Consider the following 18,044-nt stretch of genomic DNA (forward strand, 5'->3'; position numbering starts at 1 on the left):
GGGGGGGGGGGATAACAACCAAATAAGATCAAAGAGTAACAAGAAATAAACATGTCAAAAAGAATGGATAATTGAAAGCATCATTTTTCTTACATTAAAGTATGCTACTATCAGAAGTCCAAGCAAGAAAATGGGATGTGCCATGATGCAACTGAAACAAAGAACAAAATGAACTGGGTCTGTGCGTTGGGTTTGGCACGGAGGGGGGTTGGGGGTGTTAGATCCTTTATAGAGAAAATTTTGTATTACCAAAAAAAAAAAAAGAGCAGCTTTATGGGAGTAAGGGAGGAAATTTGATGTGGGTATAAATAATGAATCAATATTTTCAACACAACTTCAAATAATTTTCAAATTACTAATAAATACAATAAATATTCACATTGATATGAATCACTATGCTTTATTGCGAAAAAGTCCTATACTTCTGAATTAGTTTTTGACACATGGAATTATGCTGTGGTAATTTCAACGGTTGCATAACATATTAAAATTTAGATAAACTGCTTGTCAAATTTGAAAGCCAAATTGAATCTTACACTCCTCTTGTATAGTATTATCCCTTCTATTTTTTATCGACATATTTTTTTAATTATTTAGGGGCCATTGGTTATAGCAATGGTAAAAGTTCAGGTTTCTAGGGAAAATGCCGGGATTGAAATCTTGAGGGTGGCTATTTTGCTAAAAGAATACCGAAGATTAGGATCAGCATTGGGTAATGGCCCTTTTTATTTGTTTTAAATATTTTCGCAAAACTTTGATTTTGTTACATTTTTGACTTTATAACAAATAATTAAAACTCAATGTTTCCACGTGGTCAAATCCAATGCACTACAAACGTGACATTTAAGTAGGGGACCTTGACCCTACCTACCGACAAATTTTGGACTTAATTTTCCACATGGCACTTATTTGGGCAATGTAGTGAACTATTCCCTGATAAAGCTCGGTTAGAACTTAAATTTTAAGGCTTGATCTCCACAAAATTTGTTCTTACGAATTTGCCCAGTTACTCTAACATACCTAACAAATTTTTTATTGGTAGATAAATTACAAAAATTTGGGATGGTAGAAATGGTTTGAAACGACAACACATCAATCAAAGACTTGATGTTCTGAAAATCTATTTAACTAAGAAAATATCTCTCTTATTATTATTTTTTTTTAGAACGTTAGCCATACAAATTTTTGAGGTTAACATTACCTCCAATATGGTTGGTTACAAAAAAAACTCAATTTGCCACTCTAAGAACCAATTTTGAGATTTTCAGGACAAAATGCATGACCATGGAAGGGAAAATTTGTGAGGAGAAAATTTAATCATAGCAAGAATTAGTAAGAACAAATTAAGCATAGAAAAGATAACAAAATTGTTATTCAAGGAAAAATTTGGTTACATATAATTAAGATATGCCTCAACCAAAAAAAAAAAAAAGATGTGCCTAATGTAGAAACATGCAAAATTTCTATTTTTTTTTTTTAAGTTTCATCAAAAAAGTTTTTCCACTGACAGGCTTTAGAGGATATCTCCAGACCAACACCCATTTTCGCCACATAGAAGGGTTTGTGGCTTTTTCGAACTACATGGATATTTAGAAAATAGTTTAGCATTGGACAGATGTCAAATTTGACACACATTTCAAGCATAGTCCCTCTCCTATATTGGCATATTCGCTTGTATTTTCAGTTGCCTATTTCTTATTAAAAAATTATATTTTTCCTTGATTTTCAGATGTTTATTTGCCACTTGGCCAACTCGATTTTGGCTAAAAATTGACATGTGAGAAAGGTAAATTGAGCTCTATTTGTCTACAAAATTTCAGATTGATCCAATGTCCCACATGGTAGATATTTTTAGAGGACTAAAGATAACAGTAGACTACTAAATTTTTTCCAAAGTTTTATAGACGTGTGAAGAATATGATTCCCACCCTCCACCCTCCACCCTCCACCCTCCACCCTCTCGTCTTCCTTTCTACCTCTAAATAATTTTTGTCATTCAAAATTAATAACAATAATGTACCTTCTTAGTCTAATGCAGCCTGATTACATCTAAACATCCAAAGCTCGTATTTATTTATTTATTTATTTTTAAACTAGAAACTACATCTTTGAGTATACTCCTTAACAAGCTTTGCAAATGATGAGGACTTGATCTCTAGCAATTTGGCTGGGGAATCATATTCCAGTATAAGTCCTGCTTAAGACAAGAAAACATGTCAATCAGATTAGGCAAACATTCAAAAGGATGAGAATAAATATTACTAAAATCAATTAGTCCTATTTGATTGTGACATATTAAATACTATCTACTGACCATTATCGAGAAAGAGGACCATATCAATATCAAGAATTGATGTTATTCTATGTGCAATTGTGATGATAGTAGACCCTGAGAAGTGTTGCCTAAGCGTTTGCTGGATTAGATAATCAGTTGCAGTATCCACTGAAGCAGTAGCTTCACCAAGTACTAACACTTTGCTTTTCTTGAGCAATACCCGCCCTAAACATAGTAGCTGCCTTTGACCCATGCTCCAATTCTCTCCATTCTCAGTCACTGTGGTAACAACCATATGAAACTGTTAGCTATTTAGAATCTTGTTTTCATTAACTTTTCTTCTTCTTAATAACTTATTGTCGTAAATGGGGTTCGGAGGTAGGGAGGTTGGATTGTGCACTAAAAAAATATATATGATATAAAGAATTCTGGAAGGATTGGCACTTGTGCATGTATAAATTAATGTTAAGAAATTTCGGTATAGAGTGAATAAGAGGAGAAACCAACCTGTAGAATCAAGCATTCCTTGCTTCTTTCTAACTTCATCACCAAGTTGGCACTTATCTAAAGCCTAAGACAACCAAAAGGTTTACATCAACTTACCAATTTGCTTGATCATTCAAGAAGAAATAATTGATCATTAAAATTGAGTTAACCAAAAAATGAAATGAACAGACAAGGGAGTGCTAAGTGGAAAAAATAGAGGAGTAATCTCTGTACTTCCAGGTCCAAGCCAAGAGAAGATCCAATATATCCAATGTATCTAATGAAATGATTTAATATCTCAATAGAAAGGATTTCAAAAAGTGAACAAAGATTAAATAAAATAAAATAAAAAAGAAAGAAAAAAGAATACGACCACAAGAAAGAAATTCATAGAGATACATGTTCCAACCAATCAATTGGGATGTGTATGTTTTGTGAGAAAATCATCCGTAAGCAAAATATATGTTCACCCTATTTTTGTATTGATTAAAGATTATTTTTTAAATGAAAAAATTTACCTCCCATATTTGTTCATCAGTGTACTCTTCAGTCGGGTCAAGATTGCTTCTTAAAGTACCCTCAAACATTATTGGGTCTTGCGGGATGATGCTCAACCTTGATCGTAAATCATGAAGGCCAATTTGGGCAATATTGATACCATCTATCCAAATTTGACCCGTTGTAGGTTCAAGCAAACGAAAGAGAGCTTGTACGAGAGTTGATTTACCACTTCCTGTTCGCCCAACAATGCCAATTTTCATTCCTCCAGGGAAAGTGCATGTGAGACCTCGCAAGACAAGAGGAAAGTGTAGGCCATACCGGATCTACATACATATTAAAAACAATCATATCATGAAGCTTAGCATAATTCCATAAGAACATAATGAACTGTTTAACAACATTAGGCTTTAGAAGGTCTATTATATAATATAAGGAAATAAATAAGAAAATAACGACTTCAGGAATTTAGATTGTGGATTACCTGCAGATCAACAATGTCAACTTTCCCTTGTGACGGCCATTCCCGATCTGGTCTATTTTCTTCTACTAACAAAGGGGGTTCACTAAGGATGCAAGAATATTGTTGCATTCTCTCAATAGCTATGATTTTATTTTCAAGACTGCTAAGATCCCATATGACCCCATGGAAACTAAAACGAAGCCCATATGTGACTGCTAACCCCATAACGCCTTCAAAAGAGAAGAAAACAAAAGAAATTCAACACCATACTTCGATATGAGCTATAAAGGATGATTTTATAAGATCTCAATTTCAAAATTTGTACCAGGGCTAAGTACTCCCTTTAACATTGAGATCAAGAAAATCAATGAGACGGCATATGTGATAGACGCCAACATATCCATGCGGAAGCATAACCACTCCATTGCACCAGAGAGATGAAATTTGGGCCGGAAATACTCATCCACCAACTTGAGATTTGCGTCTATAAACCTCTCTTCTTGATTAAAGCATCTGATTGTAGTTGAACCTGAACTAGATTCAGAAAAATGTTGTAAAATTGGAGCCTGGCACACACCAACCAATCGTGATAGTTCTCGTGTTGTAGATATGTAGTATTTCTACAAGACAATATTCATAGAAAAGGATATTAGGAACAATATAAAAAATATGTAATAAATATAAAGTTAGTGAGAAAAGAATAAAGGGTTTTTATTTTTTACTTTTTATGAAGGATTTCTTAATGTGACATGCTTACATTTATGTGGTTGATAGTCTTACCACCATCATGAATAAAATTTAAAAATATTCATTTTATTTATTTACTTTAACTATTGTCTTTTGAATTGTTAGTATTTTCTATTTTACTTGTATATTGATTAAATTATATACATTACTTGTATGTCTATTGTATCAAAAAAAAATTGTGATATCTATTTTTTTAATACTTTTTAACTAACTTTTTAATTTCAATTAATAACCACATGTCCATATCAATTTTTTTGGGGGCCAAATCTAAATTTTCTAATGATGGAATCCACAAAAAGCACATGAATGTACAATTTAGCAAAAAATGTAATGTAATGCAACATAGGTACCTCCTTTAAGCTAAGTAATATGTTTTTCCATGCTTAGTATAGCTTTGTCCACACAATTCACTAGGGAAAGAAAGAGGGATGTGAGGGAAAGATGAAAAACATAAAAAAAATGGAAAAGAAAAATAAAAGGGAAGGAAGAAGAAAATTTTTCATGGAAAATTATCAGCTAAGTAATATTTCAACACTAGTTCCTTGGTGGTCTACCTAGATAGGCTTCTATTTATTATTTATTTATTTTTATTTTTTTTTTTACTTTTCTTGTCAAAGAAAGGTGGAGTATTAGCTCCACCACGAAGAATTTATTTAAAGAAATGAAAGAAAGAGTTCATGTCTCGTAAAAGGCCACGGTTTATAACAAACATGGGTGGATGAATCCACATCTTTGAAACATTGAGAAGAGCAGCCCCTTCGTTAAAACATGGGCCTCACCATTAGCAGATATAGGAACATAAGCAAATCTTACACTATCAAACAACAAACATGAAGAAAGAATGTCCACAATTATCAGACTAACCACCCAATCTAGGAAAAAAACTGAACCATTCAAACAAGCTATAATACTATTAGAATCACAAAAGAGATAGAGTCAATAAGAAGTGGAAGTGGCTTATTAACAATGAAAAAAATATCGTTGAGCTGGATTTGAAATTCTAATCATAAGAAGTGGAAGTGACTATAAAATCACCTGGTACCAAATGCATGTCACAGTCATTGGAATAAAAACTATTAATATTTGCCATGCAACCTGTGACATTACTATAGCAGTTCCCAAGAATCTTATGATTGAGATTAGAACTTCTTCAATTTGATGTGGAATAGTGGTATCGACTGCACTTTGATCTATAGATGCCTGTATACAAAAATAACGTTTATTCATAACAATATTTACATTTTTTTTTTGTAAAACAATTATATTTACTTTTATGTTAATAAATAAATAAATAAATAAATAGGATCCTCAAAGTAATTAAGAACTTATACTAACCCGATTAAGAATTCTTCCATTCGGGGTAGAATCAAAAAATGACGAGGGGGCACGAAAAATGCAAAAATGCATTTTGTTGAAAAACATTGTGGATGTCTTGTATCCAACGGTTACAATGAGCATGGACCTTATAAGTATACAAAGAGAGCTTCCGAGGGTCAAAGCAATATAAACATAGATGAGAGTGGATCCTCTAACATGAGGTTTCACATCCTTTGAAACAGGAGTAGCTAACACCATCCAGTAATTACTGAATATTACAAGAAACTGAAAAAGAATTTGTGCCAATAATATTAATGGTACAAAAGCCCCTTTATATGCAGCGGTAACATAGTTCCAATAAACTGAAATACTAACCCCACCTTTTTCTCTCTCTTCTTGTTGGACAAGCTGCCCTTCTGGCCTAGCTAGTTTTTCATTTTTATTATTTTTAGGATTCTTTTCCTTATCATCTTGAATAGACTTTTCATTACATAGATTATGACCAACTTCCTCATTATTAATCAAATTATCCAAAGCAATCTCACATTCATTTTTCTTATCATTAATTAAATTATCCAAAGCCATCCCACATTCATCAGAATTAAATTCTGCTAAAGCTTTCTTATGTTCACCCACTAATTCCATAAAGTCAGTTCCTGAATTAAGAATTTCTTCGTATTTTCCTGTTTGAGTAATCCTTCCATCTCTCATAACCTGTCAAATAAAATAAGGTACGAAATCACTTGCAAACTAATTAGGTTGAGGAGCTTGAATTCTGAAAGAAATATGACATGTTCTCACCAGGATAAGATCAGCAAAAGGTAAGAACTCTACTTCGTGGGTAACATGAATCACTGTCTTTGAACCCAAAATTCCTAGCAAACACTCCTGTCAGAAAAGTTTACATGTTCACATTTTGGCACTCAGAAATAATTTTCAATTACTTAAAATATTTTAATAGTTATACATGTAATTTAATTTTACAACGATAAGTAAATTTAAACCATGGGTTTAGTGCAAGAACATGCATCACTTAATATCATGTGTTTGTATGTCATTTTTGTTTAGACAGCCATGATTTCGTCATTAGTTTTTTATCAATAACAATGTGATGTGACAATGATATATATAACTTCAAATCAATTTCACCAAGGAAAGTTTTGAAAGTAAAGGTCAGAGAGCAACTAACTACCTTAAATAGATGAGTTCTTGTGTGAGCATCCACAGCACTAAAAGGATCATCAAGTAGATAAATGTCAGCATCATGGTATAATGCACGTGCAATCTGGATTCTTTGCTTCTGTCCACCACTTAAGTTGATTCCTCTCTCTCCTATCATAGTCTGGTCTCCAAAGGCACACAACTCTATGTCCTTCTTCAATGAACATGCTTTAAGGATCATTTCATACTTTTCTTTGTCCATCTCCTTACCAAACAATATATTGTCCACAATCTTACCACTTTGTATCCAAGGTGATTGTGCAACATAGGCTTTCGTTCCATTCAATTTAATGTCTCCAGATTCCTTTAACATTTCCCCCAATATGCATGAAAGCAAGCTTGACTTGCCTGACCCAGTAGAACCACATACAGCCACTCTCATACCATGAAACACTCGAAAATTAATATCTTTTAATATGAGATTAAGCGAACGAAGGTCCCAAGAGAAACTCCCATTGACGATCTCAACTGCAACCTCATCGTCATCTTTTGGAAGCTTATGTACTATATTTGGATGGAGATCATCGAGACATAGGAATGTGATTATTCTATCAAGGGATACTTTAGTCTGAATCACCATAGAAATTGTGTCTGGAAGATTATAAATAGATCCTTGTAATATCTCGAATGTTGCAAATGCAGATAGAATCTTCCATGACTCTAGTGGGATTCTCATAAGTATACAACATCCAAAAGTAATCATGGATACAAACATAGGAGCAGACAAGTATACAAACGAAGTTATAACTGATGTGTAAATTAACTTTTTCAACCATATTGTCTCAAAGTTCCTGAGCTTAATAATCTTAGATAAGAATTTCATCTCCCAACCCTGGAGCTTGAGAATTCTCATATTCCTCAGTGCCTCAGTTGTTGCCTTCATCCTTCGATCCTTTGAATCCATCAATCCCCCTTGAAACTTCTCTTGTAGTTTTCCCAATGGAACATTTACTAACATCAAAATAATTGTGGCAACAAAAGCTGCAAGTGAAGCCAGCCCAAGGTTCTTGTACAAGATCAACAATGATAGAACAATTTGAACAGGCACCCTCCATATATCATGTAAGTACCAACTGAAAAATCCTATCCTCTCAACATCAACACTCAACAAATTAATGTTTTTCCCACTAGGGTGATCCCTCTTTGATTGACTTGAAAGCATAAGACCCTTCTTATAGATTATTGCAAATAAGGCAGCACGGACCCTATTTCCCATCTTTCGCAATTGAAAGAACAAATGCCTCTCTGAGAGACACTTTATGAGCTTTGAAATAAAAAAAATATAAACTAACATATAGCCTTTATATTTTGGTTGGAGAGGGCTTTTGAGATACTGAACAAAGACTCCAATAAGATATGGTCCAACATAAGAAGCTAATGTGCATACAATGGAGAGTAGAGCTGTCCATAGAATTTCTTTCCATATTGAGAAAATCAATACCTTTACCAATTTGAGTGAGCTTATTTGACCACCAGTAGTACTGTCATCACTATCAGATTCAAGTTTGTTTTTAAAATGTGCAAAGACCACACTGGCACTATCACAATTGGCGAGTTGTGGAACATCTTCAAGGTCCAGTGTTTTCTTATACCCGAGTGCAAGTAAAGGACTCATCCAAGAGAAAGTGAAAAAACTAAGAAGATTAGCATTTTCATAAGGAGATACACTCTCTCTACCGACACTTGATACTTTTATATCATCACCAATGTTCTGACTGGAATTAATTTTCAAAAAAGGTTGCAAAAGATGGATATCTTCATCTTCTGGTCCCTCACCAAATAACCCAATATAACAAAAGAAAAAACCAAAAATTATGTATATGGCATCAGAGACCCATAGCAAGAATGGTAAGGATGAATGTTTCCAATACAAAACAAGATGTATGACAAGATAGGAACAAGACATTACGAAGTAGAGGGACCACCAAATCCTAAGTAGAATGGGGAACTTGTGCTCACTTGAATGAGAAATTTGAATACGTAAGTAAGCAGATATCACAAACCAAGTGAGTGTTCTGAATGCAAAATCCAATTGGGCAACAAACTTTAGATCAGTCCAACCATGTCTATATCCTGAGAGGTAGTTTAACACACATAGGAGAAGATCATAGAAAGATAGAATCATGCAGGATATAAGGGCTCGCCAATAGTGTAAAAAGAAGGTATTTTTCAATACTGTTTTTGAATTATCAATGATAGGCATCTTGCGTCTCTTGCAAGCCCAGGATATGGATAAAACTAATAACAAAATTAGGTACGAAAAAGCAGAAAATCCGTGCAGGAAAATGGTTGCAAAAGACTGAGAAAAGAACATCCAAATATTCATATCGTTCTTTGATTCTTCAAAAGCATCCATGTTTGCAAATATTCTTTTATCTTGCTAGTGATTTGGTTGGCTTAGCTCACGTAGATCCAATACAAATCCTATCAGCTTGATGGAAACTCTAGCATCTATAAACAAACCATTTCCACCTTATGTGTTTCAAAAAGACTTAGGCTGGTGATGGAGTCTCAATATCGTCACCCTTGGTTATAGCTGAATCTGTTAATGAGTAGAAAAAAAAAATTGTTTGAAAATTTATAAAGTGTAAAAGAGTTGGAAGAAGTAGCAGTTACATATAATGTATTAAGAATATTAGCGGAAAGAATAGAAACTTAGTAATATGAGATCAAACAAACTAACAAATAATTTAGAATTATCCTACTAGAGAAAAATGAAAGGCAAAGAATTTAATATCATAAGAGCACCTCATGATGCATTACAACAGATTTCATAACAAAACAAAAAGGAAATAAGAACTTAAACATCGAAAATGCCAAATCCAAATAGATAGTTCCAAAAATTGTAACCATAGAAACACCATCAGCAACATAATTAACCTTCTTGCACATGTTGATATAAAAATAGCCTTTATGCGAGAGACCTTGCCAAACCGTTAATGGCCAGTTGAAGATTATTGATTGTGAGGAAGGAAATCCTAGTGACACAACACTTCAATCAATCACACTCAACTTGGTTTAATGATGCATGCCCAGATCACGTAGACAAAATATTTGAAAACTAATGCGACCACCATAAGTGCCATAGAGGTCTGGTCATAACAAGGCCACAATGATGACTTTGGAGCTAATTCTAGTCCACTGGACCAAGGGAGAACCAAACAATGAGGCCATACTAGTTCGGTTCAGTCCAGCTTGTGCAAGGAACTAGCCGATGCACATAATTGTAAGTCTTTAGTTGAATTTCATATCATCTAAGGGTAGGTTGCTAAGTTAATAATAACTTCTAACCTCTTTAACATGGCACAACATGTTTTAAAACCTTGAGGTCTATGAGTCAATGAGGACAATATTGTGCCAAGGTTAATGGGACCAAGGTGTTACAACAACTTCTTCTTAATAAGAATCCTTCTTCTAATGTCTTCTCCATTAAAACATCAAGGCCTTGGAGCTTGTGTTAATTAAGACCTAGCTTCGACAACACAAGAAATGATTTTCATGGCAAACACAAAATAGTGAGATTTTTCTACCATTTTTTTATTTATTTAAGCAAAGATCTTGTATAATCTTAGCTTTAGAATCTTAGGAACAGAAGCTGGGATTTTAGGCTCCTTGCCTCCCAGAAGAGTTGTAAGATGGTGATGCAAACACATCCTAGAAAAGTTGAGTTTCAATTCTATAGCCTTATTTTATTTTCAAAATTATGTCTTAGTTCGTACATTAACTTCATGAGCCATTTCCAGTTTTCTATTGTGTTTTTCTGAGAGAACATTTGTCATAAAGATTGTAAGGCCGTGAGTCCTTCACCAATAGGATTTAGAATCAAATCGGAATGCCTTATACTGAGCAACATAACCTCATTTTACCAAGGTCGTGCAGAACTGAAATTTCTACACTATCTTGAAGCTTTCATCATTTTATCTGTCAAACAATCTCTAATTGAGTAATTTTACCAAGTTAAATAACTCTTTTTAATCCATTTCATATGATCAGTATATACTTTCATATCTATATATATATACACACTTATATAAGTACATTCTTCAGGTGCTAGATGTGTTTATCAGATTATGTAAAACAATTATTAGAACTCTACTGCATGTATATTTGTCAAATCTGACAATAATGGTTGACGCTATGTAGGACAGCTATCGATAAGCCTCCTGAAATCTGTAGATTTTAGGGTGTGATCTCATACAAGAATGAAACCGATATATCCACCATTTATATTGGGGAAGTTTTAATAGTACTTTTGACGATTAGGGTTTCTTTATATTGTAATGCTTTAAATAACTATATAAGTGTACGTAGGGTGTGATCTTATATACGGAGTGCAAGTTTGGAGCATTTTATAATTTCTTTATTAGAATAATGAAAGCTTTGGTTAATCACTCCGTCGTGAACGTGGAAGACTGTATAGTTCTCGCCCCACACCTCACGCATGTTAGAGCCTCCTGCACTGGATATATCCATTTTTTCTTCCAAAAAAAAAAAAAACCAGAGTTCAGACTGCATGCATGCATAAGCCAGTTAGAGGACAGCATTTGAAAATGTAACTTATCATTCCTTGCTAAAATAAACCTCTCTGGACATTATAAAAGAAGAAAAGCAAGACACTGCATTTGCTTTTGTGGACCTTAAATTTCAAGAGGAGTTATGGCAAATAATAGAAAAATATAAAATAATAATATTTTTCTAGAAAATATTTATGGCGAAATGGTTGGGAAAGTCGTTAGGGTACCCAGCATGTGTCATCGCCTCTTCTCCCCCTTTTGGTTGAAGATCTCTTTGCCCTCCTGCGTCCAGCCCTATGATTAGTGCATATCATTAACTTATTGAAAGTTGACGGCATGTCTAACCCTCTCGCTTATTAATGTTAAAGCATTCGGAGCCTATGTGGGTGTGAATTGTGTACTACTATTATACTTGATTTCACTTTTATTCCTATAAAAACTTCTCACAACTAGCTGCCGTGTTACATTTGACAGTCACAAATCTTGTCTTAAACCACACACACAAAGAGAGAGAGAGAGAGAGAGAGAGAGAGAGAGAGAGAGAGAGATGTGCACCTCGACATAGAAGCTTCAATCATGGATTGAGTTTTCCTTCATTCACGGTGAAAGAGAATCCCTTCCACCTTCATCACAGATGATGGAGATGGTGGGATGGGTGTCATTAGTACGAGGAAGGGTATTTTCAGCACTGTACAAAAAGAGGAAACTTTTCCCTCCAAAGTATTGTGTTTCTGGATGGAGAACGTTTTAACTTCTTGGAGCACTTCTCTAAAGAACCAAAAAATTTCCCCTGCACCTCTTCAACTACCTTGGACGGCAGCCTTCGCTGGTACAATAACTTAACACAGGAAGCTCCTTGGATGAGTTGCCTGCAAGCAGAGGGAGCATTTCTAGTTATGAAGGAAATGGTAAGGAATGATGGCCTCATAACTCCCAAGTTCCCTAGAAATACGAAAACGGTGGGTTCGCAACCCCGGAGCATGGGGAACAAGGTAGCAGCCAAGTTTCTACTATTGGAGCTCGTAGTCAAGAAAATGGAATCTTTCAAGAGTAATTTGAAAAATAATAGAACCTAAGATGGTGTACTTGTGCACGAAAAGGGAAAATGAATTATTCCCTTTTCTTTCTGAGTGGCAGCAAAATTTTCTACGAGCATGCGTGCTTCTAGAGAAATGGTAAACCGGTGGGTTCGTTTCCTCTGAAATGTGTGAATTATGTTGGATGTCCAATTAATTTAAAGGGCAAAAGACATCCTCGCTATTGCATGCCGATTCCTACGCACGCCCTCTCAGAAAAAATTAAGACCCACACACTCTCAACAGAAAAAAAATTGATTATCAGTGCTAATCAAGGTCTGGAAAATTGGTCTTACTAACTCGAAAGGTCCCGGATGATAAAGAGCTTAGGAAGGTCGAAGGCCTCTTTAACTGGGCCTTTCATGAAATAATTGCATTTTTGAGGTGCAAGTTGCCCAAAAAAAAAAAAAAACCACCATAGCCAAGCCCATTTATTTTGGGGTGGGTTTCAACTTCATATTATAGACCTATTTACATATTATATTATACTATACTATTATATAAAAGCAAATCTTTCACTTGATTATTTTATCCTTTTTTAATATTATTGGTACCTTTCTATTATTTTGTATTCCAATAATTTTCTCTACTCTTTTTTCTTTCTCTCAAATTCCCCTCTTTCCAAAGACAAAGAGAGAGTTGAGAAGGAAGACTTTAGCAACATGATTTCCTTCTCTCTTGCAAACTCTCCCACGCACATGCTCCCTCAATAACCCTCATATTGCTGGTCTCCAAAATTGATGAATACTAGGTTGGGTCTTTTAATTCAAGCGCGCTGCCTCTTTAGAATCTGTCTCGACAGTGATGCTGCCAAGTATGATTGAAGACGGCAGGCAAGGGATCGATCACCCAACACTCTACTTCTCCTAGCTAGCAAGTTGGGTTAAAGGCGGGTTATCTTTGATCCAACTTTTTCATTGCCACCATAATTCATTAATTTCTTTATGCTTACTTGCTACACTGATTAATTTGCTCTCCATCTTCTTTCTAATTTCAAACGAGCGTGAAAGTTCACAACATTAATATTAGCTTGTAAAGTACCATCAATTGGTGAACCCCATTGTTGAATCTCTGCAAACTAATGGCATCTTCAAGGTTCCCTATGAGATTTTGATCTATTGAATCTGATACGGTGGGGAACTGGTTGGAACGCAAGTGAGATGAGGACTGTCCAAAGCAGATTGAGTTTAATCCAGGCAATTCAAAACCAACGGGTAATAAGGAAGAAGATAACGATTCTTCAAGGCTTGGCTTGGGGCTTCTTCTATGTGCTGGCAATTCGATCTCTTCTATTTAAAGGAGTTATGCGAGTACGTACCTGAGTAATTCATGATTGTGAAACTTAATTTGACATTATGAATTATCTCCCTATTATGATATCTCCCCAATTTTTCCTAAAGGCCCGACAAAGTTTGTTTCTTTTAGTTAAAGCTCCCCCTTCTTTCAACCTTCCTGCTCATTTTCTTCCTAAACGTGACTCATCAATAATTTTATTTTGAAAAACTATTGGATTTTCTCAAATTTCTACCTAAACGCATTCTTGTTATGGTTTAAATAGCTATTTCTATGATATTGTTTGAGTAAATAGCTATTTCTATGATATTGTTAGAGAGAAGCACTTGAAATAGACCAGCAAATATAAGAAATACCCAGGCATGTTGGACCTATGGTGGAAGTAAAGTGTATCATGGGTGTTAAATTATTACTGTATCAATAATTCGACCTGCCCACTCAAGCTCTTGAAGGATGCGGTATTCCCTCCTATTTTAAGTATTTTGCATACTTCTTTCTCACCTTCTAAGAGCCATTGACCCAGTACTGGCCCACCTATGTGGGGTCTAGGGAGGGGTGAGCTAGCAAACGGCCTTAACGGATTTTTAACACAAAGTGGCCACTTCTTCCATCCCACCGATGTTACTTGAATCTCAAGTCGTTTCTCGAAAAATCAACATAAAAAATTGTAGAATGATTTCTCTAACTATTTGGAGTGAAAATCAACAGGTAATAAACAAAATCTCCTGGTTTGCCTTTGTATTCGGTGAACATCTCTCTCTCTCTCTCTCTCTCTCTCTCTCTCTCTCTCTCTCTCTCTCTCTCTCTCTATATATATATATATATATATATATATAAAGAACAAATGGTGCCACCTGGATCTAATTCCATAACACACCACATGAACCATTGTAATGGAATCTTCCCTTTTAAAATAGTATAGGAAAAGGTAAATAGATCTTACGGTTATGATCTTCTTATGTGGGTCCACCAGTGCCAGGAATTGAAGATCAGCATGTCCATGCCCCTCCACGCGTAGGACATTACTTATGTTGGTTTTTGTTAGAATATTGATAGAATTATATTTATTTTTAATAATACTAAGAATTATGAATTCTATACTTTCTAATATCATTACAATTGATTCCACAATCTATAATAAACATTGTACATTCAACTAATCAATCATTTTATACAGGAAATATAACAAATCTCATCAATATAAATCAATTAACGACATATGAAAATGATTAGAAAATAAAGGTTTTGGTACTGAACAAAAGTGAAATCAAGGATTACAAAAATACAAAAGAACCTAGAAAGTTTCAAAAAATCACTTTATTGGATGATAAGGTACGTTTGATTATTTAAATAATCATACTTCTAATTTCAATTTAATATTCACTATTTCATATTTTGCAGGGGATAAAAATACAAGCAATATTTCTTAATGATATTGTTGATCAATTATGTGACACATTGGATACTAGAAAAAACTTATTTTATATTTGATGCAATCGTAAAAAAAGTAAATCCAAATTTCAAAAATGTCAACAAAAAACATGAACTAACTCTTAATGTCAAATCAAAAATTGAAGAAGATTGCTTAAATGTAGAAAAATCAAGGTATAATTTTATCAAGCTCATTGAATTGAAATGGAATACCAACACATACAAAAGGAATGAATTATTAGGTAAAGTTTTTAAGTATTTGATACTAATAATTATCTATTAACAAAAAAAAAAAAATACTAACATCAATTTTACTTATTGTTTTAATGCAGATGTTATTGGAATATTTGTCTAGGTTCAAAATATGTTCATCGTAACAACAAAATATAATGTCAAAAAAAAAATTAAAAGAGAAATAAAAATAATCGACAAAGAGTGTGAGAGTGGGAGGGAGAGAAAGAGTTTTAGTAAAAAAAAAAGGGGGAGGGGATGAAATTATTAAATGGTATTTAAAATATTTATGAATAAAAGTTTATCTACATAAACAAACTCTTAAGAAAAAATTTCCGCTACACGTGCATTTGCACTTGAGTATTTGCTAGTCCTATTTAAAAATAAATTTTAAATTTATATATCTTATTTATATATGTGAAACATGGGCATCACAATAGATGATGACATCTAGATTTCGTCAACACTTGCCATGATGTAAATATGGATGAATTGGGGGGGGTGGTTTGAACTTGTATGATAGACCTATTTATATATGTGAGATATAGGCATCACAATAGATGGTGACATCTAGATTTCGTCACCACTTGCGATGATGTGCATATGGATGAATGTGTGTGTGCGTTGGGGGAGTCCTTAAAATAGAGAATGTTGAAGCCATAAGTAAAATTTCAACCTAATTTAAAATTTAAAACTTTTACGAAAGAGTTTACAAGCAATAACAAGAAGGAAGGAAAATGAAACCTACTCTATAATGGAATCTATCAGTTTTTGCATGAAGGAAATTATTATTGCAACCAACGTGATGAATTAAGAAATTATAATTTTACTTTTTTTCCCTTTTAAGTTAACATATTTTTTTTCCAATGAAGGTAAATCCTGACATCTCACATAAGTACTGCATTAAACAACTTTCAATTTTTTGAAAAGTCATCTTATATCTATATCAAATAATTTTTTGGAATAAGACAAAAGACAATTAGAATTAGAATGTTAGGAACTTCTTATTTTCCATGGTGACAAGAAGTTGCACCCTTTATATAATTCACTTATTATCAACTCTGTGAGAGAGAGAGAGTAGTTGCTCTTAGGCATTCTTATAAGCTTTAGGAAGTATCAATGATAGCTAGAAAAACCATTCATCATAGCAATGGAGGGGAGCTGTGAAAAACTATTTTTTCCACATGGAGGATTGTTTTGGCCATTGTCACCATTCCTACTGTTTAGATTAGTGATTATATCAAGTTTAGGACCTTGTCTCTATTGCCTCAACATGTAATTATATTCTTTCTCCTTATTGTTTCAATTATTAAATTATAATGGAAAATAAAATTGATATTTCGACTACAAACTATTGAATAGATAGGTGACCATTTGGATATGGGCATATGAGGAACGGATTCGGATAGCTTTTAGAAATTGATTTTTTTTCGAATATAGATTCTCCCGAAATAAATACTATGAACACAAATTAAATTATTTTTTGATTATTCATTTTCATCTACATTTAAAATTGAAGAGTGAAAACCATCCAAATCAGATAGTGTTGTATTTGATACCTAGAGCCATATATGCTTGTGCTAATTAAGTTGGTTATGAACAGATGATAAATTAAATACGTTTCAATTGGTAGGAGAATATTTTCATCCTTTTACAATGCACATGACACATGGAAAAACTAATTTTACCTTTTCACATTGCAAAGGCAGCTCATTGAGAGTCTTTTCATCCTTTCACATGGTCGTTGAGGGAATACAAATAAGACAAACATCTAATTTTTTTATTTTTTATTTTTAATTATAACAACTAAATTCTTTGGTTTGCCACTTTGGATCACTATTAACAAAAGCGTATTTTAAACACTTTCTTGTTTTTTACCGTTTAAAACACATTTTTTTGTATGCTTCTCAAAGATACTTGAAAAAACTCCAAACGATAAGCATTCCCATTCTAAACACGTTTAAAGTACATATAAACACGTTCCTTTTTTTTTTTTTTTTGACATTTTTTATGAGTTAACTTATTGAACATAATGTCTACTTAATTGACCATATCTTTCTCTCCCAAACTCTGAATGACCTTATTCTTTCACCGACGTGAAGTTAACTCAATGACCTATATTTCTTATGATATCACCTTCAACTCAATATCAATGTATGGATCATGAAATTGAGATACAAACTGATGCATTTGCTGAAAAGTGTTTCTAAAGTGATGACTTCCAACTCAAATTGAACATACATTATTCTAAGTGTATGTTGACTATGTTGACAATAACAAACAACATCATAGCCAAGCCATATTGCTCAATAAAACTCGAACATGTGTGGTGTATAAATTTAAAATTGGTATTGGATGATATTCATTTATATGTCATAAAACTTATAATGAGACATGAGATATATGTGCATTATTGTTGGATATTGTAGTTGTTTTAAACATTAAATGTAGGTATTCATGTAATAATTCCTTAATTTATACGAGTATACTAT

The 18,044-nt window shown here is 33.6% G+C and overlaps 1 protein-coding gene across 1 annotated transcript; it reads right to left on the reverse strand.

Moving 5' to 3' along the window:
- Positions 1-2,093: 2,093 nt before the first annotated feature.
- LOC122060067 (ABC transporter C family member 3-like) lies at positions 2,094-8,637 on the reverse strand. Its single transcript, XM_042623252.1, has 11 exons — positions 6,979-8,637; positions 6,588-6,674; positions 6,377-6,500; positions 5,805-6,292; positions 5,505-5,669; positions 4,048-4,342; positions 3,744-3,952; positions 3,280-3,585; positions 2,783-2,846; positions 2,315-2,554; positions 2,094-2,194 (listed from the first exon to the last, which is right to left on the reverse strand). The coding sequence occupies exons 1-11, from the start codon at positions 8,620-8,622 to the stop codon at positions 2,094-2,096; spliced, it is 3,723 nt and encodes a 1,240-aa protein (XP_042479186.1). The 5' UTR covers positions 8,623-8,637.
- Between the last annotated feature and the right edge of the window lie 9,407 nt (positions 8,638-18,044).

The sequence above is a fragment of the Macadamia integrifolia genome, chromosome 1 (genome assembly GCF_013358625.1).
Source record: "Macadamia integrifolia cultivar HAES 741 chromosome 1, SCU_Mint_v3, whole genome shotgun sequence".
Classification (NCBI taxonomy): domain Eukaryota; kingdom Viridiplantae; phylum Streptophyta; class Magnoliopsida; order Proteales; family Proteaceae; genus Macadamia; species Macadamia integrifolia.

What these genes read in the sequence shown, in the direction of transcription:
- LOC122060067 (XM_042623252.1), bottom strand. Translation starts at nt 8,622, where the DNA reads ATGAGTCCTTTACTTGCACTCGGGTATAAGAAAACACTGGACCTTGAA. An exon ending in AGAATTTAATTCTGATGAAT is followed by an intron (nt 6,293 to 6,376) that starts GTGGGATGGCTT and finishes ATAATGAGGAAG; the next exon opens with TTGGTCATAATCTATGTAAT. An exon ending in ATGGAAGAATTCTTAATCGG is followed by an intron (nt 5,670 to 5,804) that starts GTTAGTATAAGT and finishes TTTTGTATACAG; the next exon opens with GCATCTATAGATCAAAGTGC.